This window comes from Solanum tuberosum, unplaced genomic scaffold (assembly GCF_000226075.1).
Source record: "Solanum tuberosum cultivar DM 1-3 516 R44 unplaced genomic scaffold, SolTub_3.0 scf00083, whole genome shotgun sequence".
Lineage (NCBI taxonomy): Eukaryota > Viridiplantae > Streptophyta > Magnoliopsida > Solanales > Solanaceae > Solanum > Solanum tuberosum.
In genome coordinates, this window is record NW_006239015.1 from 239,336 (window position 1) to 265,935 (window position 26,600).

General features: G+C 34.2%; 2 protein-coding genes across 3 annotated transcripts; both read right to left on the reverse strand.

Moving 5' to 3' along the window:
• Positions 1–450: 450 nt before the first annotated feature.
• On the reverse strand, positions 451–21,926 carry LOC102586150 (dynein assembly factor with WDR repeat domains 1-like). Of its 2 annotated transcripts, XM_015308651.1 has the most exons (18): positions 21,837–21,926; positions 21,503–21,593; positions 14,709–14,806; positions 14,253–14,365; positions 13,891–14,159; positions 13,394–13,442; positions 13,207–13,309; positions 5,750–5,799; positions 5,420–5,647; positions 4,465–4,602; positions 4,277–4,318; positions 3,986–4,052; positions 3,263–3,372; positions 3,024–3,170; positions 2,308–2,463; positions 1,748–1,864; positions 1,447–1,644; positions 451–911 (listed from the first exon to the last, which is right to left on the reverse strand). In XM_015308651.1, exons 3-18 carry the CDS (start codon positions 14,779–14,781, stop codon positions 762–764), a joined length of 2,010 nt encoding a protein of 669 aa, XP_015164137.1. In that variant the 5' UTR covers positions 14,782–14,806; positions 21,503–21,593; positions 21,837–21,926; the 3' UTR covers positions 451–761. The 2 variants fall into 2 exon arrangements, with proteins under 2 accessions (XP_015164137.1, XP_015164138.1); XM_015308652.1 differs by lacking the exon at positions 451–911 and having other exon boundaries at positions 1,507–1,643.
• LOC102585814 (uncharacterized) lies at positions 21,628–24,833 on the reverse strand. Its single transcript, XM_006346959.2, has 3 exons — positions 24,664–24,833; positions 24,408–24,565; positions 21,628–22,100 (listed from the first exon to the last, which is right to left on the reverse strand). Exons 1-3 carry the CDS (start codon positions 24,742–24,744, stop codon positions 22,004–22,006), a joined length of 336 nt encoding a protein of 111 aa, XP_006347021.1. The 5' UTR covers positions 24,745–24,833; the 3' UTR covers positions 21,628–22,003.
• Positions 24,834–26,600: the final 1,767 nt, after the last annotated feature.

Consider the following 26,600-nt stretch of genomic DNA (forward strand, 5'->3'; position numbering starts at 1 on the left):
ACCACCTATTACATCAAACATTTTTCTATAGAATACCACATATTGCATCAACTCAGCCACCCGTAAGAGTAGACATATTTGAATGAGTTCTTTAGTTAAGGCTAACATTTGAGTCTTTTATTTGAAGGTAGGTGACTCAAGTTCTTTTTGGAGAGGTATTAATTTTACAAGTCTCCAAAGTTTTTCCTGTACCTCCCCTTCCCCTTCTCCTCCACCACCTCTTTGCCTCTGCCTCCACTTTCTGCATTACATACAATGAGCCGTGGAAACTATACTTCACGATGAGTCGATGACGAAACTCATGGAAGAAAAATGCATGACACCAATGAGACATGGAAATTATACTTCACAACTTGAGGAATAGTATTTTCTTCGACAATTTCACGAATAGTTTGCCAACGATCAAATGAACAGAACTGTAAGATTAAGGCATCAGAAGGAAACTGCCAATTCAGGGACTTGATACCAATGTAATCATTCAGGAGGAAAGCAATCATGAATAACAAAAAGTAGCAGAAGCTCTATGAAAGTTTTGTGGCTTAACAAGAACAAGGAGGTTTAGTGACTGATACAGCCTAGCTTTCATACATATAATTAATTATCAACTTCCAAATGATAAAATAGAGCAGAAGAGTTTGAAACAAATGTCGAAAGTTGGTGACTGATAAAGCCTTTCGAACAACTCATTCATTCAAATAGTGATGTAATTTGGATAAGAGAAGGAAGAAGGTGGCTGTTGTATCCTGATCCACAAAGAAGCGTCAGGCCCATATCTTGATCCACTGGTCATGGCTCACTGAAGCTATGGTTCCATCCAAAGGTGAACCTGCTAGTGAAGTGATTATATCAGTATGTGCACTACATGACTGAGTTATGCTGCTCTGGCAGAAAGGATTCCACATCTCTAGGAACTGCAACAACATTAGACAGGTATAAGACAGAGGGAAAAGGAGAAAGGAAAATCAACGACTATACATGTGAATAAACTTCAAACAAGTAAGCTTTCATCTGACACACCAATAACTCAGTTTGGAGATCTTATATTCCTGAATTTCCCTCAACGAAGAAGTTATTAAGCACCGTGGAATGATCAGACACAAGTAGGAAAGCCAAAAATGTTCAGATGAAATCAAATTATGCAATCATCATTTTCTTTCTTGAGACGAAAAAATAGCAAAAATAATCGGAAGCAAACCTCATAACAATATGAGCATTTTGAGACATTATTATGGCAACAGAACCCAAAATTGCAGACATCGCATATTCTTACCCTCCTAATATTCTTTTTCCAGCTCTTAGCTTTGGCTGACCAAGAGAGAAGTTCTTTGGTTTTTTTTTCTTTTTCAGGATGGTTCAATATCCAAGCATCTTAAGTTAGGTTTGTTGTTTTTAAATTCTATGAGCTCAAAAGCTTCAGCATAAATGTCCACATTGTATTAACCATACCTCAAAGGAACCAATCACCAACACTTGAACGTATTCTGGGTGGAAAGTGCAAGACTGGAACTTATTGCCACCAGAGCACAATTCATATAAACACTTCCCATCACTCGCAGACCATATCCGTGCACTATCTTCACTCACGGATGCCAGGTATTTCCCACTCATATGCCAGCACATTGAGCGGATGTCTTTGACGTGTCCTTATAAATCAAAGAAAACGAAACCACATTGATACGATATGGTAATGCAACAGATAAGAAATTTTGAAACAAGTTTGATCAATGATCAAGAATAAGCATCTTACTTGTAACTTTTTTTGGATGCTGCTAGTTTCAACATCAAAAATATTTATAACATTTCCACTAGAACTTGCCAAAAAGTCCCCAAGTCGAGGTTGAAATCTAACGTGTCTACTACCTCCCTGCATTTGTACCAAGAACTAATCAAACAATTTTGCAGTGAATGAATAATAGCAAATTCTTTGTAAACCACTTTGTTTAGAACAATGAACAATGCATTGTTGAATGTGATACGGATGTTGGTTCAAATAAGATTATGAAACCCTTTCATTTCCTTAACTATGTATTTGTATGTGTATTCACATGATGACCAACTACTGATCTTGAAAACCTTGAAATTGCTCAGAATGAAGAAAAAATAAAGAGAAACATTTCCCACAATCAAATGCAGGAAGTCATGAAAAAAAAGATTCAAGAATGATTTAGAATCAAGTAATTAAGTAATCTCCAAATTGAAATGGAAGCATCAAAGGAAGTTAAATATCAAATTATGGAGCCTTTTATCAAATAGAGAAACCTCTTTATCAATATCTTAAAAAAAAAGGAAGGAACTAGAGCCACCAACCTTAAAAATGAGTTTGCATTCACCGCTACTGACATCCCACAGTCTAATGTCGTTGCTGGTATCACAAGAACTGAGGAGGCCCAACTTTGTTGGATGAAAATCTGTAGACATTACGTGTTCAACATGCCCGACAAGGTTTTGGAAAGGGTTGCTTGGCTGGATAATGACAAAATGGTGAGATACGTACAGTATCAAAGTTGTAATAGACACAGGTCAAAAAGTACCAATTCAAGAGATTAGTCAGTTTGTGAGAAATCCTGATAACCAGAAGAAAAGACAAAAGGTTCTGAAGGTCTAAAGACTTCATAAGATGTTTTAGCAACAGCAAGTCCTCAAATATCGACTCAAATAAAATGTATTATAGATAACATAACATGATGATGCTGATATTTGGTATAATTGCGATAAATCTTTTGAGTATCCTTACTACAGAGATAAAGAATGTGGCCATAAATGTCACATTACAATTGTCTGAGCAGCTAAGAAAATATATATGTTCTCGTCTAAGTACAAGCAAAAGAATCGGGATAATATCAGCACAAAAATCAGAAGAAATCATGTGGACCAAGAACAACGAAATCATAGAACTGATAAATATATATCCTGGTGATTTGACTCTGTGCTGACTGCTATTTGTGAGCTGTTACAACTTAAGAGAAAAGAAACTGAAAGAGTCATTCGACCAAAGGATCTGCAATGACAAATAGAGCTAGTACCTTGGCTGCATCCCATATCTTCACAGTTCTGTCAAAGGAAGATGTTGCAAATACTGTTGAGTGTGGTCTAAAACGGATATCTGTAACGTGATGAGCATGACCTTCTCCACTATAAACATTGTTAGTTCCCAACTGCCAAATCAGTACCTAAGCATAAATCGCGTACAAGTTTGTGAAATTGAGATAAGGGCTCTCCCATTTGACCAACTAGAATCCTGTTGAAGATTAATTAGACAAACCTTCTTGTCGTGTCCAGCAGCAGCCAACAACTCTCCTTCTGAATTGAAGTGGCAACATAGGAGCTTGCTAGTTTTTGTGTGAAGGTTGCTAATCGCTTTCAAAGAGTTGCCTGCAAAGCAATATGAAGTCAATTATCCTTTGTGCCGATATGAGATAACTAGCAATTTATCCATCAGGGTAAGCGCCTGACAAAGTCAGAAGCTACAGTGTTTAATCCTAAAACCTTGGTGTGACATCACATTCTTGTCTTCTTTTGTTTTAAGAAACAGTTATACTGAACAAATGTAAGATCTGGCAAATTTTTACAAGAGAACCTTACAGACGATACCATCTATTTGTCACCGTGAGAAGCTGACACACACTACTTGCTTCAAAGAAAAGAGGTTTATGACAGAGAAAAATATCATATATCAAAGGTCAACCATATACCTTCATATATGTCCAATGAAGCTTCCAATATAGTCCCTAAAACACTACTGGCACCTGGAAGAACGAATCAGGGTATAATGCTAATAAAACCTGCACGATTGGGTTCTCTTGGATAATTTATTTCTTCAACATATTAGGAGTAGATACACAACCTAGCTGGGCGAGTGTAGGCCCTAACAAAATGTGACACCAGTTATTTAAGGATTAACTATTTTTGTCAACCGTCAATTATATAAATTGCAACCTTTTTAATATTAATCTTCTTAGGAACCATTAAGCTTGTTGTCACCTACCTTTCCATTCAGCTCGAGTGCGTGCAGGCGCAGCAAAACTAGCGACAGTAGTTTTCTCTTTCCCAACCTACAACTCAGGAATATATTAAATGAGCAAGAATAAAGCAGATGAAGACCATATAGACATTTCATACGCATTCGTCCAAGTGAATATAAAGGTGACAAAGACAAGAACAAACTAAGAAAGGGTGGTCCAATCCTCAAAAACGATGATGTCTATCAGCGACAGAGTGAAATAGAATCACCAGCACATGAAGGGCATAAGAAGTAGATGCAGAAGAATGATCTTACAGGTTCCAGAGAACTCAATGGAGTTTTCCTCTTTATGCCACTCTGATACAGAACACATGTAAAGAAATTAGAAGCCAAATAGAGGCGCACATGTTTCCTCAATTCTGGTACAGCTAAAATATTGATGAAATTTGAAGACATTTAAATAAGCCAGTTACTTGTGACAGCCTTTATGATCTAAGACCAACCTTATTTGAAGACTGCAGTCCCAGCTGGTTTCTGTGCTCCTGCACTACCGGTTGCTTTCCAGACCTTCTCATAATTCCTCCTATTTGCTGGTCAGCTGGTAAATTCTCTGGGATTCTTAGATTTGTCTCACCAAGCATCTGTTCACCAGAAGAAGAAGAAGAAAAAGTAAGGCAGGAAAGAAATCTCAATCACATCAGTTTAGTAGGATAACCCTAAGTTTCTCGGACTCGGGTGCGGGTGTCCAATACAGGTGCGGATCTAGAGGTCGGATCCTTCATGATTTAATTTTTCAGATTCAGGGATATGGATCCATGTAATGGATACGGGTGGGGGGATTTTCCTAAAAATAATTAAAATATCTAAAAATAGAAGTATAAAATCTAATTTATGAGATATTATGTGGAGAACTTGAGGAGAATCCTAGAAGGAACTTAAAGGAAAAGAATTGACATAGAAATTTATATATAAAATGTATTCCATTTTCTTCAATTTCACCTTAGCTTTTGTATTTGATTACAGAAATCATTAAAACTGTCTAGACTTTCCCCATTGATTTTGGTCAAAGTACCCAAAATTGGTTGACTAAATCGGACACGGATCCCACACCCATACCCACGTCGTGTCGACACGGGTGCGGCACCAAAAGTGAAGAGTCTGAGTAACTTAGGAATTGCCTATTTTTGGCCCTCAATATGTTGATTGTTGGACTATGCAAAAACTTTGAATTTTTTTGTCTCAGTTTTCTTTCTGCTACATAAGTTACTCCTTTTAAAGTTGAGTTTTTAAAGTACGGTACTTATTTTGGCTATTAATAACTTAATGTACAAGGCTTTACAAAGTGATTTCAAAGGCCAAAAAAATCTGAAAACCAATGTATGGTCTATTGCACGGCTAAAATAATTGCAGCATGATACAACCCTAGGAGCGAGATGGTTACTTGAGTATTCAACTTACCCCTGCATCTTTTACACTTGAGTCAGTTAGAGTGAGCATACAAAAAAGATCTCCAGAACTTGCAGGGGCAAGAAGTCTGAGCTTATCCCATGTTTGAACTGCCACACTTGGTAAAACATTCTGTTGAGCGAAGGATGTACTTCTCGGGAACTGTTCCTTTCGAGTTGGCACTATCACACTGGGACACACAGCTTGATGGCTAATGACAGGGGGAACTGAGCCAACGTCCTGGGTTGGATATAAAAGGAATGAATGAACTAAAAGTTGACGGAACCTAAACATCATAATGGACTATACATTTCTATTGATGCAAAAGTTTAGGATACTCACAACAGATGGCCATCCTTGATGAGATGCTTGTTGGAGAGATCTGTTGTTCCCTGCATGTACAATGCAAAAAGAAGATCAAAAGGAAATTTAAAATTTAAAAAGGAAAGATAAGGATATCTACAAGTACAATGCAAAAGGAAGATCAAAAGGAAATTAAAATTTAAAAAAGAAAGATAAGGAGATGTCTTGCATAAAAATGTCAACAGATTTACTAATCTGACGGAACATTGTACAATATATCAACAACAACAACGACTAAGCCTCAATTCCGAGCCACTTGGTCACATTGTACAATTTATCATTAAGAAGAATTTAAAATTTCATCTATATGATCACTGCAAGAACTTCTCATGGTGATTATTCTGAAGAGAACATGATGTAATGAAGAGCACTCATCACACTGATTATTTTGCTTTGCTGAATCTAAATTTTGAAGATTGTTTGTTTATTTAATACATCCTTCCATGTTAGTTTGCCTAGTGTCTTTTGCTGTGACAACTTCCAATTGATAATGAATCGAACTTCAAAATGAAACTAGAACTAAGAACCACAATAATTAAATGTTGGTCAGCAAGTGAACGGAAATTAATTGCACATACAGTATCATTGTCAAAAACCAAAAGATAAAAAGATGCAAAGGGGAAGTGCATTGTATCAAAGTTCTATTTTCAGAACTTAACTGAATGCCTCTGCCACATACTTGCTTTGGTGGATCGTATACCTAGGTTGTCATATGTTCAAACTTGAATCAGCAATATGCATCTTTACCAAAATGGGGAAGTGTGTCATATATAATCATAGTTGTAAAGATTTTAATAAAGGTAATCTCCCATTGGCATAATCACAAAGGGAATGGGAATCAACTATAGATATTACAGGTGTAGTTTGATCAAGCCGGGCTCAGTTGTTTATCCTTGAGCTATATTATAAAGTTGAGCCCAAACTCAAGCTCAGATATCAAACTAGCTTCAAATTGGAGCAGAGCTCAATTCGAATATACGTAGACAAGTTCAAGAACGACTCGATATAGTAACAAGTGAATTAACAACCTTGAACTTGAGTTCAAGCCCAAACTAAAACTCACATGCACATATAGATGTAGTATAATAAATTTCTATCAGGAACTATTTTCATCTTTAATAAATATGTAATGATTTTTGTTTGCTATAAGTGTAATACTAAAGATAACTCTTAAGGTTGAGCGAGTTGAGTTATGTCAAAATAATTATTTTTGATATATGAGTAGGCCTTAAGGTTACACATGCCGGAATTGTTAAATAAACAGGCAAAGGTTGAGCGAGTTGAGTTGTATGTTTGAATAAATGTGGCCCGCTTATATACTTAATTAGTTGGATAACTAAGTATTATTTGATAACTAATTAACAAGAGTCACCTTAGACCCATGCAAGTCACATTTATAAATCTATACCACATGTCATTTCCATCAGAAGTGGTGCTTATGTGGCCTGGCTAGGTTAGGAAGAGAATCACATAGAAACAACTGCCATTCAAGAATCTTTTTTCAATGTTAGCTAGATGGGCAGGGTTTCATATTTAGCAATCTTGAATTGGAGATACTTGTATGTAGCAAGTCATGTTGGCTCTACGTGAGGCCTTTTAAAGGCTAAAATGATAGTCATCAATCCACCATCTTCATTCCTTTCCTTTGATCTGAACTCGAACAATGGCAATTTAAGGATGTACCGAGGTCGTCTCTTCTTTGAGGAGGTTAAACATCCCTACTTGTCTCGTATTGGGCAAGCAGGTGCCGCACATGTGATATGGAAGCACTAGCTTAAAGAATCATAGTGAAAATCATACTACTGATCGTCAAATTGGGCTAGTGTTTATAATCCCAAGTATGTACTCAATTTGGAAACTTATGCTAGTAAAAGAATAAATGATTAAGGTCTTACCACAAATAGTCCAGGTAATAGTCATATCAAGGTAGCATGATTCACCAATGTATCATTCTAAGCTAGCGTTTGTCCATTGACTCCCAAATATTATTTGAGTGAAATTTCACCATGTGTTTGGCCATAATATTTTTGATGACATGTTTTTGGCCATAATATTTGGGAAACATATTTCACATTATCAAGACATGTGATTTATACCCATAAGTTTTAAACACTATCAAAACTAACCGTAGGTTTGTATTACACTTGGCAAATATTATTTGGGTGAAAATTTGAGTGAAATTTCACCATGTGTTTGGCCATAATATTTTTGATGACATGTTTTTGGCCATAATATTTGGGAAACATATTTCACATTATCAAGACATGTGATTTATACCCATAAGTTTTAAACACTATCAAAACTAACCGTAGGTTTGTATTACATAGCAAGATAGAAACGTTGATGTAACAAGATTCATGACTTCCACAACAAGTCAATTGGATCATCATAGCAGCAAATAGCAAGTAGTGTCCATGACACTGGAACAATGTGGTAGTTCGGACTGAGTGCAACAAGCATCATTCCATACATTGTGAAGTAGACAAAGCGACTTTATTACCTTGAGCCGATTGTTCGTCATTATCAACAACCATATCATCAATTTCATATTCACTGCATATTCCATCACTATTTTGGTGTTCACGTAAGAAGTTATGTAATACAGTGCAAACAACTACTATAGTGGGTGTTGTTGTAAAAAATAAAAGTTTGGTGTAGAATATGAATTTTTAAAAGCTCCCAAATAATGAGATTTGGCCCAAATACTATTTTTTCTAGTATTTGGGAATTTTGGGTTATTTGCCAAAAATATTTGCCAAATAATGGCAAATTATATGAACAAACACTATTTGTTAATTTTTTTTCCAAATTTCACTTGGGAAATCTATGGTCAAACGGGTCCTAAGTGACAACTTACCAAATTATCATTCTGGAGCAACACCATCGATAGCATCCACGTTGGCCTACTTGCATTAAAGTTGACGGGCTTCAATCAGAGATCAAGAAGATACGTATCATGGAAGAGAAGCCCAAGAATGATGATGAAAAGTGGGTTAAGTGCTACACGATTTCATAATCAAGTCAAAGTCTAAGTCCAAAAGGGGGAAAATTGGGGCTACATGGAGCCCAAGAGAAGAGTCCCACATGGACCCCAAGAGAAGCCCAAAGAGGAGCTTATTTGCATGCCGAAAGTGCAGAATGTTTAAGGCCAAAAGATGCTGAAGTTGCATGCCAAAAAGTGTTGAAGTCACGTGGGAGTTTTGGTGGAAATTTAGCATTTCTTTCCTTTTTCTCGACAACTAATTTTTTTACATGCTTTCCTAGTTTAAAGTTTCCTAGTTATTATTTCCATAAAAGTAGGATTTGAATCTCATGCTATTTGAGATATGTTTGTCTTATATATAGGGGTGAATTTTGTTATTTTTATTAGACACGATTAATATTATTTGAGAGGTTTTCCTTCTTTACACCTTTGTGTGTAGTAACTAGGATTTATCTTCCAACCATATAAGAACGATTATTTTAGAGGTAAGATTAATTCTTAACTTGATATCTTTGATTTCTATTAAAAGTAAATTAAAGGCAATTAGTCTTGTACTAATTATTGTTTCTAATTTCTTCGAATGAGATCTAACCTAAACCATAGCTCATTTGTCTCACTAAAAATGACTTTGTTCATATACGCTTCAGTTGATTCTCATTATAAACTCTTTTACAAGCAAGGACTACTTGTAGGAATATACTTCTTTGTCAGCTCTAACCTCAAAATATTCCAAACACGCACAAGTGTGAAGAGGGAAAACCATCTATTCTATACTTTAAGATCAGTATATGATATAAAAAGCTCCAACCTACAAGCTTTCTCTCCTCCAAAAAACCCTACCCCCCCCCCCAAAAAAAACCCTATGCCAAGCCATTATCGCTTCCATGAGTTGCATTCCAAGTTAGGATTCCTAGGATAAAGAGAAAAGCTTTTTACGCACATTCAAACTTATTGACGTGTGTATCATCTCATCTACAAACTTAAGCTGTTAGAGAGAGCATACATTCATTTACTTAATTATTCTCAACACACCCCCTCACGTGTGGGTCTAATTCTTTTTCATGGGTAAAGCACATGAAAATTATTTTCGATGATAGGTTGCGGCTAGGACCTCTATAGGCTTCGATCAGTCGATGCCATGTTGAAGTGTGTGACTATCTCATCTAAAAGCTTAAGTTTTTAGAGAGAGCATAGTTTTATTTGCTTAATTATTTTATTTTTTTTGATAACCGAGAAATCCGTCTGTGACCCGCCCTTTGGACCAATCACAGCCTTCTAAACTCGGTGGATAATGGGCCCGCCCCTCTACCCTTCTCCACTTAAATACCGGGTTTTATTTGCTTAATTATATTCTCAACAAAGTTGATGCAGCTACGTAGTTTGGTTCGAAAATGAATAGTGTGGTTAGTAAGACTAAGATACTTGAGTAATTACCATATTAAGACTACTTTAAAAGAAAAAACACTTTGAAATGATAAGAAGTAGATGGAACGTCACATCACTTTAAAAACAATACGTAGCATTGTTAACTTACTTCAATTTTAAAAGAACAAGAAACTTACTTTACATGTAAGGCAACAAGTTCAAGGTCATTTGGAACAAACTTAAGTAGAAAGTAGGCCCCTTTGATTAGAACTAGTGTTGTAGATTGATGATAAGATAAACAATCTCTTAAGATGAATGAGAAAATCCTATGAAGCTACGCAGTGAATGCCGATGTGCAGGATCCCTTAGTTATGAGCAAGGAGTTGACATGTTGAGGAAGACACCTTGTGCTGCATCTAACCATTCAAATATCCCATAATGTGATTCATGCTAAAGAGCATGATTGGAGATTTGTTAATAAAATTGTTGTGTCACAAGTAACCCAAATGAATATCACAAGGGCGCGATATAAAAGTTTGTTTTATGACCATTTTCTTGAAAATATGATCTTGGTCAAGCTAATCACAAATAATGTCACTTTGAATCCATTATCTCTTTATTGATTCAAAATTATGGTTGTTACAAAATTCGTAGCAGAAGACACAATTACCTTTCCGATACAGAATAACATTTAAGCCTTTATTGGCTGAGCATATTTATTTAAGACTTGTGTAAGAGCAAAATATAAAAGGTTTCCACTTTAGCATGTATTACATTAATTTTTCACTTTAAAAAAATTAAAAGGGGAAGACAGAATTCCTCATGGGATGTCTAAGAATTTCTCCATACCGACAACTAGTAAAGTCGTAGACATACTTTGAGCTTCTAATTTGACCTTGGTGAAATCAGAAGGACCTTGATTAAATGATTACTGACCACTCGCAGACGAGTAAACTTTGAAATAACTTAACTTGACTGGAAAATACTTCAGAAAATGTTGTACTTGATCAAGGCTAAGGACAACAACTATTAGACACTTTATGATGGCTTCAAGCTGAGCTTCATTATCTGAGCTTGTTTGAAAGAGAGATCAGCTACATGACAAGATATGGACGGATATTGTGACAGGAGTTTCCTTTTGGATCCTTTCTAGCTTAACGACATAAAAGTCGGGTCCCAAGTTGAGATATCTTGTGAGGTACCAGGTACACCGTGGAATTAATCGAGGTGAGCACAAGCTGGCCCGGACACCACGGTTATAAAAAGAAGAGTTGGGAAGTCTTTGGCAGCTCTTAAACCATTCTTGCTCCTCTATGAGATATCATGATACAGTGGGAAGGACCTTAAAAGGTCAAGCTTCTCATTTAGGTGGATCCTTCCCCTTTCTCTTTGCTGATAAGGTCTTGCTGGTTCTTTACCACTGACTAACAGGCACTGAAGTGACAGTAGAGCAGGTATCTCTGTAAAAACTTCCGTATGGAGTTTGACCTGTGTTTTCTGAGCTTAAAATAGGGAAGACTGGTAAGTTTTATGGAATCCAAACTGAAATGTGATCTATTTCCCTTTTGCCAGCCATTTATAAGTCTCCTTCGTATACACCTTAAGATATCTAACAGGCCAACAAGGTATTCCCCATCCCTTGAAAAATCATTACTCCTGTTTTCCCTTTCAACTGAATCTTGAATTACAGAAACTTCCTCAATGATATGCATTCTGGTCCAGCACACAGCGAATCCAAAAAGATCTAAGACAAATCACTTACCCAAATAAACCTATCCCGTCTGTTAAAGGTTACTTCAAGCCACAATGGTCAATTATCCATCCTAATACGACCGTGAGGAATCTTAGCCTATAGAAGTTTAACTAAGAGACTGACCATGCACCTCATCAGCTTCATCTTTTGTATCAAGCAATATTAATAACCTTCTAATAGAATATTCATTACCTGATATATATCACAACTTGTGACTCTTCTACGTCCCTATGTGGATTTACCTTCATAATCTATTAAGAATACTTTCAAGAGTTCAATTTAATTTATTGTATGACACAACAAGGATAAATTGTATTGTCAGAATAAAAAAACATCAGCACTATAGCTTCAATCATGCATCATTCATTCATTCTAGATGTAACTCTAGCCTCAAACTTAAACTTCATGCTCCTCATGCGAATCCAACAATGTACCATTACTTTATGGGTAAAAGCTAGATAGACAAAACATCTAAATGGTCATGGTACGCTTTGACCTGTGCACTGCAATAGTATTGCGTCCTTTTTCCACCAATAGCAAAAGCAATAACAACTTCTTGAAGAGATTCTTCTCCTCCTTATCAAAAGAAGAGCTTTTTCTCCCAACTCTCCAATTTGATTCACAAAATAGCAACAAGCATTTAATAATTTGGGGGAAAACAATCACCATCATTGAATACCCCTTTAATACCTTTTGAAATGTTTGTATCAGAAGTTATTCAACACAGTAGACTCAAGGGGTACTCATGGATAAAGCTGGTATTACACGAGCATCAAAGGTTCACTCAGTATTATCAAGAAGTAACAGATTATTCATGTCTCTTCATCCTATTTAAGGATAATAGGTGACTCTCTCTCTTCGCACGACATCCTCTCCTAATTATAGTAACTAACAAAGTAGCAACTTTCTCAAAATATCAACATCTTTATTTGGATGGAGAGTTTGATGCATTCAGAAGCAGTTGGTTGAAGAGCCTGATAGCAAGAGCAGCAGAGTATCTGTTATTAGTTTCCTACTAGAACAGAGGAGTGTTTAATTTGTACAGGAGGGACTGATAGCTAACAAGTAGATTAGCAAAACCTAATTGACATTTTCAATATATCAGAAAAAATTGAAAGATTTTTAATCTGATTACATATGCATCTCTTAATTTGCTACACATTAAAAGGTCAGCCAGTCCTCTTCAATATATGCACATTTATCCTTCTAATGGATTGTTTATGCTAAAAGTTTTTGCATATTATCATAATGTTCAAACATTCAACATTATCACTGCAAAAGACAAAAACTTATACCAACTAAATGCAAAATATTAAAGCTAAACTACAAACAAACCTGCATCAGAAAGTTCTGGTAAATCAGGCAAAGCGTTTGTAGCGGCATGAAGATTTGGTTCCATTCGCATAGGTCCTCCCAAGTTTGCACCAGGTATGTCAACCTGGAAAGAATAAAAACTAGTCAATTATTTTCAACTAATTATTTTTTACAAATCTTGCAAATGTATGGGGAAATGTAAACGTACTCTTGCATTCCACTCTGCAGGAACAGTTGGCATTTGCTGCATTTGATAGCTGAAGGATATGGACATACAACATAGAAAATGTGAAGATTCTGATAAGCAAACTCCATAAACAAAGAAATGGTTTCATATACAAAATATGTTTGGACTATCAAGATAATGTGAAAAATCTATCTCATATTACAGGCCAAACAAGTGGTTCTAGTTATTAGACTAACGAGCATCCCTTAATAGCCAAGTTTTGCAAGAAACTCTTCACATTTCACATATCAGAAGGTCATAATTAATAGCATGACACAGACAAAATAAGATCGTGATTTTGGTCAATCTTCTTTTGTTGCCTTAGAAGCTTAAGACAGTGATATCACATCAATTAAGGAGAACAAAATCCACATCGCATTAAAGGCTCAACCTTTATCCTCGTTGAAGTAACTAGGCAGACATTGTATTAAAATGTGGCAAAAATAAACAGTTTAACTATAAGCATAGCATGCTATTACCCAGCATTGCTTGCCAATGGAAGCATGTCACCCATTTCACTCATCTCGGGTAAGTGTAAGCCTGATGTCATGTCTCTTTGAGGAGATAAATCCAGTGACAGATAACTGGCATCAAAAGATGACAACAAAGCTGAAAGGCCAGGGTCCATAATATCAGGACTGCTGGATTCTGGCATCACAGTAGATACGTTTGCACCTGTAAGATCAGAAGCATATGATTGATTTGCAGGACAGTTATCACCCACAACATTGTTCACACTTTGTACGACCTGAGAATTTAAAAATTAAATATTTAGTTAGCAATTATTTCATACCAGTTAAAGATGAACGAACAGGGCATAGAAAAGGTCCACAGGTAACACCTTATCAAAGGATTTGACATCAAATACAGGAAAGTCAGGAAACCTAAAATTGTATGCTTCGTAAAATTTACCCCACCACGCTTGCAGAAATGCTTCATGAGTAGAATTGATAGCTGAAACGAACCACAAAATAAAAAAACATTACACCAAGCTTGATATCAAATCACTCCAACTCCATCAACATATCTCTCTTTAAGATAGTGAAGGACAATTAATACAATAAAAACATCAAACATTATGTAATTACAACGTATTAACACAATTTTCAAAAACAACAGATCGACAATCCACCATATGGTCATATGTAGTAAGAATTACCAAACTAACTTAGCATAAGAATTTTACGACTCTTTCAGGTAAACAACAACCATTATTAAAACACATATCTTAATTCATTATAGATCCGTTTTGAGCATCTGATTAAAAGAATAAAACTCATTAAAAACAGTTACTTACCGACAAGATTTTGATTAGTACGAATTTCGTTGGAGAATGCCTCACTAGTCCGGTGGAAACCTCTTTTAGACATGTAATCGAGAATGGCAAGTTCAAGCCTAAAAAAACACAAACAAAAAAAGGGAAAACTGTGATTAAGAACAGTCGAACAAAAGGAAAAAATCACATTCAACCAAAATCAAAGAAAAGTAGACAGGCAAAGATTATCAAGAGTATCAATCATTAAAATATAAGTATAAAAAAACTGAGGATAGTAGATTATACTATACATTAACTAGTGATCTAACACATAAAACTTACGAGCGTTGAGCCTCTAAACTGGCCATGATCATCAAAAGCAAAGCCTTAATTAATCACAAAAAAGAAAGGGAAAGAAAACTTGGGCAAGAACGATTGGAAAGATGAAGAAAGAGTCTCAAGAATCAAAATCCACTTAGATTACACAAAGAAGAATGCAGAGAGAGAGAGAGAGAGAGAGAGTTGAATTGAGAGAATGAGATTGTGGAAATAAAAAACAAAAGCTATGTAAGTATAGTAATTTAGTAAGTGACATACCATGCAAAAGTGAGAGAAAATAAGAAAAGAAAATATTTTCTTTTTGATATTTTAATTTTTAATATTTAATAATTAATAATTAATTTTTTGAAAATATATTATATAAATTGGATTCAAAGGGAGAAGAGAAGAGAGAGAAAGCTTGTTCTCCCTTTTCATTTTATTTCTCTCATTTTTATTTTTAAACTTTCTACCCTTTTTTCTTTCTTTTTGTTATTTTTGGTGTAAAGACTCTATTTTTTGTAAAGTTGTCTCTGGGGTGGGGGTGGGGGTGGGAGGTAGAAACTAATTTTGTTGTTAACCAAACCATATAATCACTGAAATTTTATTTCTATTTTATCGAAATTATAGTATCTTTTAATAAATGTGTGTCACTATGTATAAAGATAAAAATGTACGATTTACTTCTTATAATTACGCTTTAATGAGTAAATAAGTTCCACATTTTTCTTTGTTAAACATTTTCTTTATCATAGAATTTTTGTTCTTTAAAATTCATATGCATTTCACTAGGTATGTTATTGTTATTGTAATAAGTTCATATGCATTGTTTTTTCTATTTTTTCAAAGAAAAGAATAAAATATTCCTGTTGAGTTTTGTTCCTTTTCACTTTGTCATTGAAAGTTGGGAGGAAGTACCTTGAGATTTTTTATCCTAGGATATTTTACCTTTTTTATAGTAACAACAAATGAAGAAAGAAAGAAAGAAAATTAAACTAAGGTGTGAATGAATACAAGAAGCAAAGTCAAAATACAAGCCAATTCTAACAAGGAATCAAAAGAGGAAAATGAAATTAATTGTTTGTACAAGTGAGAGTTTTTTAGGTGACAAACAGACAACAGGCTTTACTACAACACTTAACCTCCAAAGCTTCGAACCATAAAAGGTGACGGTTAAATTTAGTGAACCTTCTTAAATTTGAGCTAGTTTAATAGACTTTTTCTAAGTGGCGCGGACTCTTCACTTTCGATCCTGCAACCATGTTGGATTCTTCAAAAATACACTATGTTTGGAGAATCCGCCACGCATCCATTGACATTTTTGAAGAGTCCGAGCAACATAAGACTTTTTCACAATTGGACAAAAACAACAATACAGACCTAGTGTAATCCCATAATTTTTCTCACAGTTGGACAACCATTCATTAATTTCTGCAAATACCATTTCTGTTTCTAAGCAATTTCTACACTGAATTCCATGTAAGATGCTTAAAACTCATAAATTCTCAACAAGAAACAACCCCCATCTTTTAATTTCATTTAGGACTAAAAATTAACAGTATAAAAGATGATTACATTATCAGTGTTTTAATTTTGTATGGAGTATTTACCATCTTATTTAGACTACCAGCCTACTCATTATAAGAAAAGGGAAAAAAGGGGGAAATATACCCCTTAACTTTTCGATTTGGAACCGTTCGTTAAAAAAGTGATCCATATATACCTTGTCTTTTAACAAATGGAGCATATTTACCTTATCGTTAATAGACCTATATTTATTGAATTAAAAACCAAATCCTAAAATTGGTTTTTTAGTTCCAAAAATGTCACATGACTTTAAAAAGTTATCTCAACCATTTTTAATCCCTCCAAATATGACTCAACTGAAAAAAACTCAATCCCTCTTCTATTCAATCATCACCCCGATGACTTAAGACTTAGGACACTTGTTCGACTAAACTAGATCATCATCATGACTACGGGGTGATGACTGATTAACAGAGGGATTGAGTTTTTATTAGTTGGGTTGAGTTTGGAGAGGTAAAGAAAATAGGTGAAATAATTTTTTAAAGCCACATGACATTTTTTGGAATTAAACAACTAGCACTACACCAAAAATGATCTTTAGCGGCAATTAGCTAATGGCAATAGCTTAATTGCCGCTAAATATGTTCTCTAAAGGCAATTAACACTCTTTGTAAATGTCCCTAAAGCCTATAGGGACATTGTATCAAATGGCATTTAACTAATGCCGATAAAGACATTAGCATTCTCTATTAATGTGCATATTTGTGCGAAAAGCTATTTTTGTTATAGTCCAAGTAAATATAGATCTATTAATAAAAAGGAAAAATTTGCATCATTTGTTAAACGACGAGAGTATATATGCATCACCTTTTTAACAAAGGACATATTCGCTCTAAATTGTAAAGTTGAGGAATATATTTGCCCTTTCTCCCTTAAACTAATTATTTTAAAAGGAAAGAAAAAGGAATTACCAATCAATAAAAAAACTATAAGGGTATTGAATAAATTTGAAATACTTGAGATTATGTGATCTAATTTAGATTTAGATTTGATTATTGCTAATTACTTACCATATATTGGTTTAATTGTTGCTATAACTATTTTCAAAGGTCAAAAATCTTTTTAGTTTAAATTCTGCTACTTAGAGAGTCTGTTTGGCGCTGCCGTTGGGAGGCCAAAAACACTTATTTTGAGAAGAAAAAAAGTACTTTTAAAAAAAATTAAGGTGTTTAGCAAATTAGCAAAACTGTTTTTAAATGGAAGCAAAAGCAGTTTTCTATTGTTGGGATGAAGCTAAAAAATTTTGCTTCTACGCAGAAAATTGTTTTTTTCAAGACCAAATATCCATGATATATTCACTAATATATCTCTTATTAATTAATTAGCATATCTCTATGTTTGGTTAAGTTTCATTTAAAAAACTTATTTTTATTTTTTATAATAATTTTTTAATTTTATGTTTATATATTATTATTTTATATCTTATATTTTATATTTTATATATTATTTTATGTTATTTTGTAGAATTAGAAAAAAGAAAAAAATTAGGACATTATATGTTTTTGTGGTGAATTTTATGTATGTAGTGATTTAATTTGTGGAATAATTTTTAAATTTATTTTACTTGATATTTTTTTATTATATTTAAATGGTCATGTTAATATAACATCAATATTTATTTATTTTTTATTTTATTTATGTATAATATTGATTGAAAATTTGAATATGTATATTTAATTTAATAAAAAAAAATCTCTCTATAAAATAATCTTCATAATAAAAGTGCATTGATACTTGTAAATAGTTTTTAGCAGCAATGTCAAACAAACGCTTAATCTAAGAAAAAGCATCAACAGTGTGGCCTAATGGTCAATGAAGTGGGTTGAGCACCATGAAGTCTCAGATTCAATTCCCATCAAAATAACACTATGTAATTTCTTCCCATCTATTTTAACCTTGGTTAATAGAATTACCTGGTTCATGTTGATGGGAGGTGACAAGTACCCTTTTACCAGAAAATGAGAAATATTTTAATAAATCTCAAGGCATTGAGATTGTGTAACTTTTGTTACCAAAAAAATGCAACAACAAAGACTTGATATGATGATATACCCTAGGTAAGAAATTAAATTATTGTTAACTAGGTACCTTTTTTAATCAAGTTATTGAATTGCCTACTAAACTTCATGGGATTTATTAATTTCTAATGGTAATCTTAGTAGTTGTCAGAATGATCTAGTCAAATTACAATAACCCAAGATTTTCATCAGCTCCAGTCATGCATGTATTCACTTAGACATAAGTGGTAAGTAAGTCTATCCTATCTAAACACTACGCAATTTTTAACAGAATATTTTGGTGGAAGGACCATCAACTATCCAAGACTTCAATAATGGTAAGTAAGCTAGACTCAAAATATAAATGAACAAAATATTTTTTGAAAAAATAAAGATTAATGAACAATATTCTTTTTTTCAAATTTAAATATTAGTAATTTTAAGTTAGGTGTGTCAAAAGATATATCCAACTAGGGGTGTTTATTTTTAGTAGTAAAGTAAAGGTCAGAAACTTTAGTTTGAATGATTTTAGGTATTTTATTAGTTTATATTCAAATTAATTAATTATTATCAATATAATGATGTAATGTATGGATTTCATATGTAATTAAGTATTTTGGTATCAGTATTTTATATTTCGAAAATTTTCATTTAAATATTGAATATCATTCTGATTATCCTTTTTTATTAAATACTGATATTTTCGACCTCTACAATAACTCTTTTTTGGGTAATGGTGGTGCAGGAGTTGTTAAGAATTCATCACCAACTTAATTAATATCTAAGACAAGTCAAAGAAGAATCTAAAATATTCAACAGTTGTAAAGAAGTGAAGGAAGATCTCTAGAATGAGTGTTCTACATTGAAAAGTCTAGAGATATTCTAGAAATGTTAGTTCTAGAATTAAGTAGTTGGAGGAACATTCTAGAATGAAATAGCAAATATCCTGAGCTAGATTTTTCCATCACCACATATAAATAAAGGTGGTTCATTTGTGATGTATGCAAAGCTAAAATAAAGTATGTGTGCTCAAATAAAGAGTAAGTGCTCAAGTAAACAGTGTTGCTGAAGCAATCAACAAGAAAACAAGCAAGTAAGAAAACAAGAGTGAGTGCTCAAGTAAAGAGGGTGGGTGCAAGAAATATTGAGGGTAAGAATTGTAAGATCAAAGCGGGTCCTTATTTTATAATAATAAGATTCAAGTTATGAGCAACCGATTATGTCCATCAAAAATATTCAACAGGACTAACTTGCATGTCCTTTGGCTATTCCTCCACCTGCATCCTCCCATAAGTAAAAGTGTGATAACTCTTGTCCACCAAAACTTTAGACAGATGACCAGAAATTACTTCAATTTTTTACTTCTGCTAAGGATTCCAACTCTAATCTTTATCATCTTCGTACAACTATATTGATTGTAAGACTACGCCGTAAAATAAAATCAAATGAAGTAATTAGATAAGTTATCACCTTAAAAAGACTTTTTAAAAATTAAATAGATAGGTAAATCTGGAAACAACGTTGGTTCTAAAACAGTCTTTGTGTCAATGGACTCTTAAGTTATCTGGATAAATAGGTAACTTAGCATACATCAATTCCTTAGTAAACATGAGACATATCTTCACTAGAAACCAAATAAAACTAGTATGTACTTTGTTTGTTCTTACAAAAAGATTTAGGAATTACTCAAAGTGTTTACTTCCTTGTCCGTCTCAGTGATATGGTCAATTTACTAATTGGAATCTAAAAAGCATCCATCATGCAGCATGCTTATTTTATTTTATTTATTCTTTCTTTCTATTTTTTCCAACGCATATATGATTTGGAAAGTATATTTTAAATTTCTAATCTGAAAAGTTTATTTTCTAAGACTAACATATTATTTGTCTGAAATTAGATAATAAGTTCATAAGTTTGAGTCAAGACTCATTTTTATTTTTTTGTAGGACGTTAGTTGAAGGTTACTTGAAAAGAAATCGGAAGGAAAACATGTTTTTTCTTTTTAATTTTCCATAGAGGCCACAATATGCATTAAGCATAACATTGATTTCCATAGAAGCACAAGGTTGAATCCATCCACCTTTAATCAGATCCCGGATTTGAGCCCTTAAAATGGGGATACCGGATGGTTGAGTTCGGAAGGGAAAAAAAAGAGCTGGGCTAACTGCATTAGTAACCACTTTAGGGCTACTGTTTAAGACTTGCCCAACATTTGCAAAGTACTCAAAAGTCCCAAACATGTTCAGGTCAGTATCATGAAGTTTGAAATGTGAAATTCAACTGTGTTGGACATCTTATTCTAGTAACGGCTTCCCTGGATTGCAATAGAGGCGGCCAGTCTGTTCATATGGGGTGTCTACTTGCGTCCTGTATACTTTGAAAGACAATTTATCCAGTTGATACTTGTTCTCGCCGCTTACTACTTTGTAAACATTAGTTTTCAATTAGCTTTTCCACAAACAAACTTGTGCTTATAAGAAAGTTATATTTCTTTCTTTGAGGAACATGATCAAATCAAACTATACAGTCTTTAGAAGAATCATAAGAAGAGATTTCTTTTGAGCTGATTCTCAAACTTCCGAGATAAAGACACCACCAGCAGGCAGCAGTGACTGGTTGATAGTTGCAGTAAGAGAAGTGTGACTAAATTTAAATACATCACAGATAGTGGTAATAGTTAAACAGCAGTCCTAAAAGTGGCTTTCAGAAAAAGATTTTCTCATATAGCTCATATTGGAGGCCCAACTAATGAGGAAAGTAACCGTGTACGTCAATATTGTAGAGGCCAAAAACTTTCTGGCAACATAAAATCAAAAGATACATTTGCATTCATTAATGTGGCATTCCTTTTCTCTTTTCCTTTTTCGTTAGATGGGAAATGGAGCTTTTTGCATTGTTTAAAAATAAAGTTAGGTTAGCATTAAGAAGTCTTACCTTCAAAGAAAGGAAAGCAAAAGGAACCCCTTTCCCTCAGGCATACATCAACTTGGTTAGCTTATGGCTCCCAAGAAAGGCATCTTCATATCTGTAGGGAATAGGGAATAGAATCACAGGACAAATAAAAAAATAAAAAAATACAGATCAGGGGCATGAAGCCCCCCCATATATACATAACAATTTTCAGTAACATTTGTGAAGACTAAACAAGAGAAAATGAAATTCTTGTTGCAGCTTCCCTGCTGTTCGTGTTTCTGCTTCATTAAGAAGAAAAAAGGGAAGTCGAAGGACAAAGAACCGAAGGAGCATTGAAAGAGCTGTTTTACAAGACCTTGAGGATGGCAAAGATTGAGCACAGGATCTACGGCACCCCTTCTTTTGCTTTTCCGACAAGATATATAGCTCAAGGTTGAGCTTTCACTCATCATGATTGTAACGTGCAAAATGTAATCTTAATGGAAAAGTCATCATGTAATGATAAATCTGATTTTAAAAGCTTCAACTCGTCTTCTTGCTTGTATCTTCATCTCTGGGTGCTAAGCCTAGTTCCTCCATTTGATGTTCAACAGAAACAAACCCAGTCTCTGCTAGAAACCTAAGGGACAAATAGAAACTATGCATTAAATTCACCTATAGTCATGTAATAGAAGAATATAATAGTTCATAGGATTAAGTGAAACTTGAATTGACTAACAATGAAAACAACTGGATGTTATGTTGAGTAAGAAGCAGTTTCACAGACTGTATAGTGTAGACAAAAGCAGGTCTGCCACTCAGCACCAGTGAGAAACAAGTGGAAAAGAGAGAGAGAGAGAGAGAGAGAGAGAGAGAGAGAGAGAGAGAGAGAGAGAGAGAGAGAGAGAGAGAGAGAGAGAGAGAGAGAGAGAGAGAGAGAGAGAGAGAGAGAGAGAGAGAGAGAGAGAGAGAGAGAGAGAGAGAGAGAGAGAGAGAGAGAGAGAGAGAGAGAGAGAGAGAGAGAGAGAGAGAGAGAGAGAGAGAGAGAGAGAGAGAGAGAGAGAGAGAGAGAGAGAGAGAGAGAGAGAGAGAGAGAGAGAGAGAGAGAGAGAGAGAGAGAGAGAGAGAGAGAGAGAGAGAGAGAGAGAGAGAGAGAGAGAGAGAGAGAGAGAGAGAGAGAGAGAGAGAGAGAGAGAGAGAGAGAGAGAGAGAGAGAGAGAGAGAGAGAGAGAGAGAGAGAGAGAGAGAGAGAGAGAGAGAGAGAGAGAGAGAGAGAGAGAGAGAGAGAGAGAGAGAGAGAGAGAGAGAGAGAGAGAGAGAGAGAGAGAGAGAGAGAGAGAGAGAGAGAGAGAGAGAGAGAGAGAGAGAGAGAGAGAGAGAGAGAGAGAGAGAGAGAGAGAGAGAGAGAGAGAGAGAGAGAGAGAGAGAGAGAGAGAGAGAGAGAGAGAGAGAGAGAGAGAGAGAGAGAGAGAGAGAGAGAGAGAGAGAGAGAGAGAGAGAGAGAGAGAGAGAGAGAGAGAGAGAGAGAGAGAGAGAGAGAGAGAGAGAGAGAGAGAGAGAGAGAGAGAGAGAGAGAGAGAGAGAGAGAGAGAGAGAGAGAGAGAGAGAGAGAGAGAGAGAGAGAGAGAGAGAGAGAGAGAGAGAGAGAGAGAGAGAGAGAGAGAGAGAGAGAGAGAGAGAGAGAGAGAGAGAGAGAGAGAGAGAGAGAGAGAGAGAGAGAGAGAGAGAGAGAGAGAGAGAGAGAGAGCGGTTTTTCAAACATCAAACTACCACAAAAAGTTGAAAGCAGATTTATACGCAAAACCATAACATGATGTTAAACAGTTATGACCAAATGAGTTCCATAACTTGTTTCTGATGATTGATAGATTCCTGAGAGCTGGTGGTGCACAGTTCAAAACTCGATAGATGATGCACTGAGGAGCCAGAATTAGTTCCAGAACTGGATGAAGCTAAATACCATTTTATACATGATTTCAGACTGCTCACGCTGGCATGCAGAAAGATTGTAAGGCTAGCACAAGCTTCACAGCTATTTTCTTTGACAAGTTGTGAGAGACTGAGAGCATGAAATAATTTGGACTCAACAAACTGCAAGATGGAAGAGTGTAAACATAGCTAATTGATCAGCTACTAACCTACAATTGTAAACTAAAAGCTGAAAGTCGAGCGAGTATTCAATCTATAACTTAAAGGTTTGTCCTTTACTTTCATTCACAACGATCAAAATGCTTTTCTACGCCATACCCAATCAACATATTAAATTCATGTCCAACATCTCAACAAATTAAAACCCTTCTAACCATTAACCAAAAAATTGTTCAAATTCAAAAGACTCTTAGATTTCAAAATTGATAATTACAATTACAGACTATTAAGTTTCTACAAAAGAATATCAAGTGAGAATTTTTTTCCAATCTAACATTTCTACTACTGTACCAGGTAACAAGAAGGTCCGACATGCATTAACGAACAATCTAATAAACTGCCAAGTGGCAACAAGACCATGTACGACGATTAATGTTTAGTTCGTCTACAGTACTCTTGAATTTTTCAATTTATCTCTCCAGGAAAATGGATTACTTCTCTCTCTGCATCTAGTAGAAGAAGATGATACACAGGGGATTAAACACCTTAAAGCAGATTATTCATCCACTAGTGCTAATGAGTCTACAAAAACCCTTCTTTTTCCTAGAGATCAACTTCCCTTTCCAAAGAAATAATTCAACAAATGCATCTAGTCATTCATATGGTCCTGGAATTCTACAGTTTATCACTTACTGCGGGTACTGCGGGAAACTCGCCTGGAAAAGTAATGATTCTTTACTTATTTATCCAAAATCCAGTAATCGAATTATACAAGCTTAGTTAACAATTTTGAAGTACATTCACATGTAAGCAAAAGAAGTAATACAAGTAAAATCAAATGATAAAAGCCGCAACATACCTACTAAGAAGTACAAAGAGGGTTCCAGTTATTAAAAAGAGGAACGCAACATGGAGAGTCAAAGAGAAGTCACTCGAAGAAAAAGCCAACCCCAACATAACAGCAAGACACACAACAAGCATCAAAAATGCCATCTTTAGTGTGTTCCAAGTAGGAGCCTGAATCCGAAAAAAAAAAAAAAAAAAAAATAAATCAACTACTTGAATCAATAAATTTTCAAGTGAAAACATATTGCAAAGGAGGAAATTATACAGACGTTGACTCCTGGAGCCAAAGCACCAACAAGAACTGCTTTAGCTGATGATAATTCTTCTCTGTTTGATTCTTTCGACTCCATATTTGTGATTTGTGAGGGATGGATCTGATCGAGATTTGAGAGCTCCAAAAACAGGAAGAAAGTAATGAGGAACGTTTGGGAATCGTGAGGGGAATAACCCAGTAAATTGGATCAGTTACACCTCGGCCCAAATTAACTTTGGCCCAACATAAGGGTGTTGAGGTTTCAAAACTTTGACAAGCGAGATTTGAGTTTTTACGTGTTTTAGTTAGAATTATTTTTTGGAAATATTAAAGAGCAACTTTCACATATAGCAAAGACAAAATTCATATTTGTATGCTATAACAAAGTTTGCATAATTGCGCTCCATAGCAAATATAAATATGTATATTTCGCTATACATATACAAAAAAAGCAGTTGTATAATCTGTTTTGGTATACATATACAAAAAGATCAATTGTATAAAGTGAGAGAGACGAGTGAGCGAGCGAGATCTGGGAGAGGGGAGAGAGGGGAACGAAAATATATGTATATATACAATTTTCTCTCGCTTTATACAACTACAAACGCATTTTATAATTTGACGTTTTTTGTATAAAGTGAGAGAGGCGAGTGAGAGAGCGAGATATGGGAGAGTGGAGAGCGAGATCTAGGGAGAGGGGAATGAAAATATATGTATATATACAATTTTCTCTCGCTTTATACAACTACAAACGCATTTTATAATTTGACGTTTTTTGTATAAAGTGAGAGAGGCGAGTGAGAGAGCGAGATATGGGAGAGTGGAGAGCGAGATCTAGGAGAGGGGAATGAAAATATATGTATATATACAATTTTCTCTCGCTTTATACAAACACAAACGCACTTTATACACTTAGGTTTGTATAAAAAACGAGAGAAGTGAGGGAGAGAACGAGAGTGGCGAGCGAGATTCACCAAGAGAGAGGTGAAATAGCAATAGTTTATTATGAGGTACAATTAAATCAAACTATATTTATAGCATTTAATTTGAATTAATAGTTTGCTATTATATACAATTTTCCAATATTAAATAACTAGTGAACTCATCCGCGTTTCACACGATCATAAAAAACACGAATAATTTATTAAATACAATATAAATAGAAGAGGTATTTTATATATAATAATGTTTGTATCTAATATATATTTAATATATGTGAATGTAAGTCAAAAAATTAAAATATTTTTCAATGGTTTCTCTTTACATAAAAAATGTATAAAATAAAAAAATTACACCTTTTTGTTTCTCCTTACATAAAAAATATATTAAATAAAATAATTACACCTTTTTATAAATGTGCAAAGGTACACTTTGAATCCATAGCGAAAAGAACATAAGAAAATTACATGTGATTAGAAGTGAAAAAACACAATATTTATTGTTGCAATTTATAATTAAAAATAAATAACATAAATACACTATTTTTAAATTAAAAAATAAACAACTATAGAAATTATAGAGTTACAACAATCAGAAATTCATATAAAAATTAAACTTAAGATGTACGTACTACAGAGATACATAAAAAAAATACAATACACAAATCATTACGATTTTATTAATTAAAAAAGTAGAAGAAAAAATGAAATCAATACATATTGTTTAAGTTTATGTTGATATCAACCTCACAAGTCTATCACTATTTGAGAGTTTTCTTCTTCTTTTTTGAGTCAAACACAAGCATGAGTATGATACTTTAATAAATATGAAGGAAATTTTTGGATAGAAATTCATGAAACAAAAAATATAAATTTATATATATATAAATAGAGGAATGTCATAAAGTATCTTAACTTTTACATTTAATATTTAAGTGTTAAGAATATAAAAAGGTAAAGAATATGAGAATTATAAATATTATTATGAGTAAAAATTAAATAAATGAGTTATAAA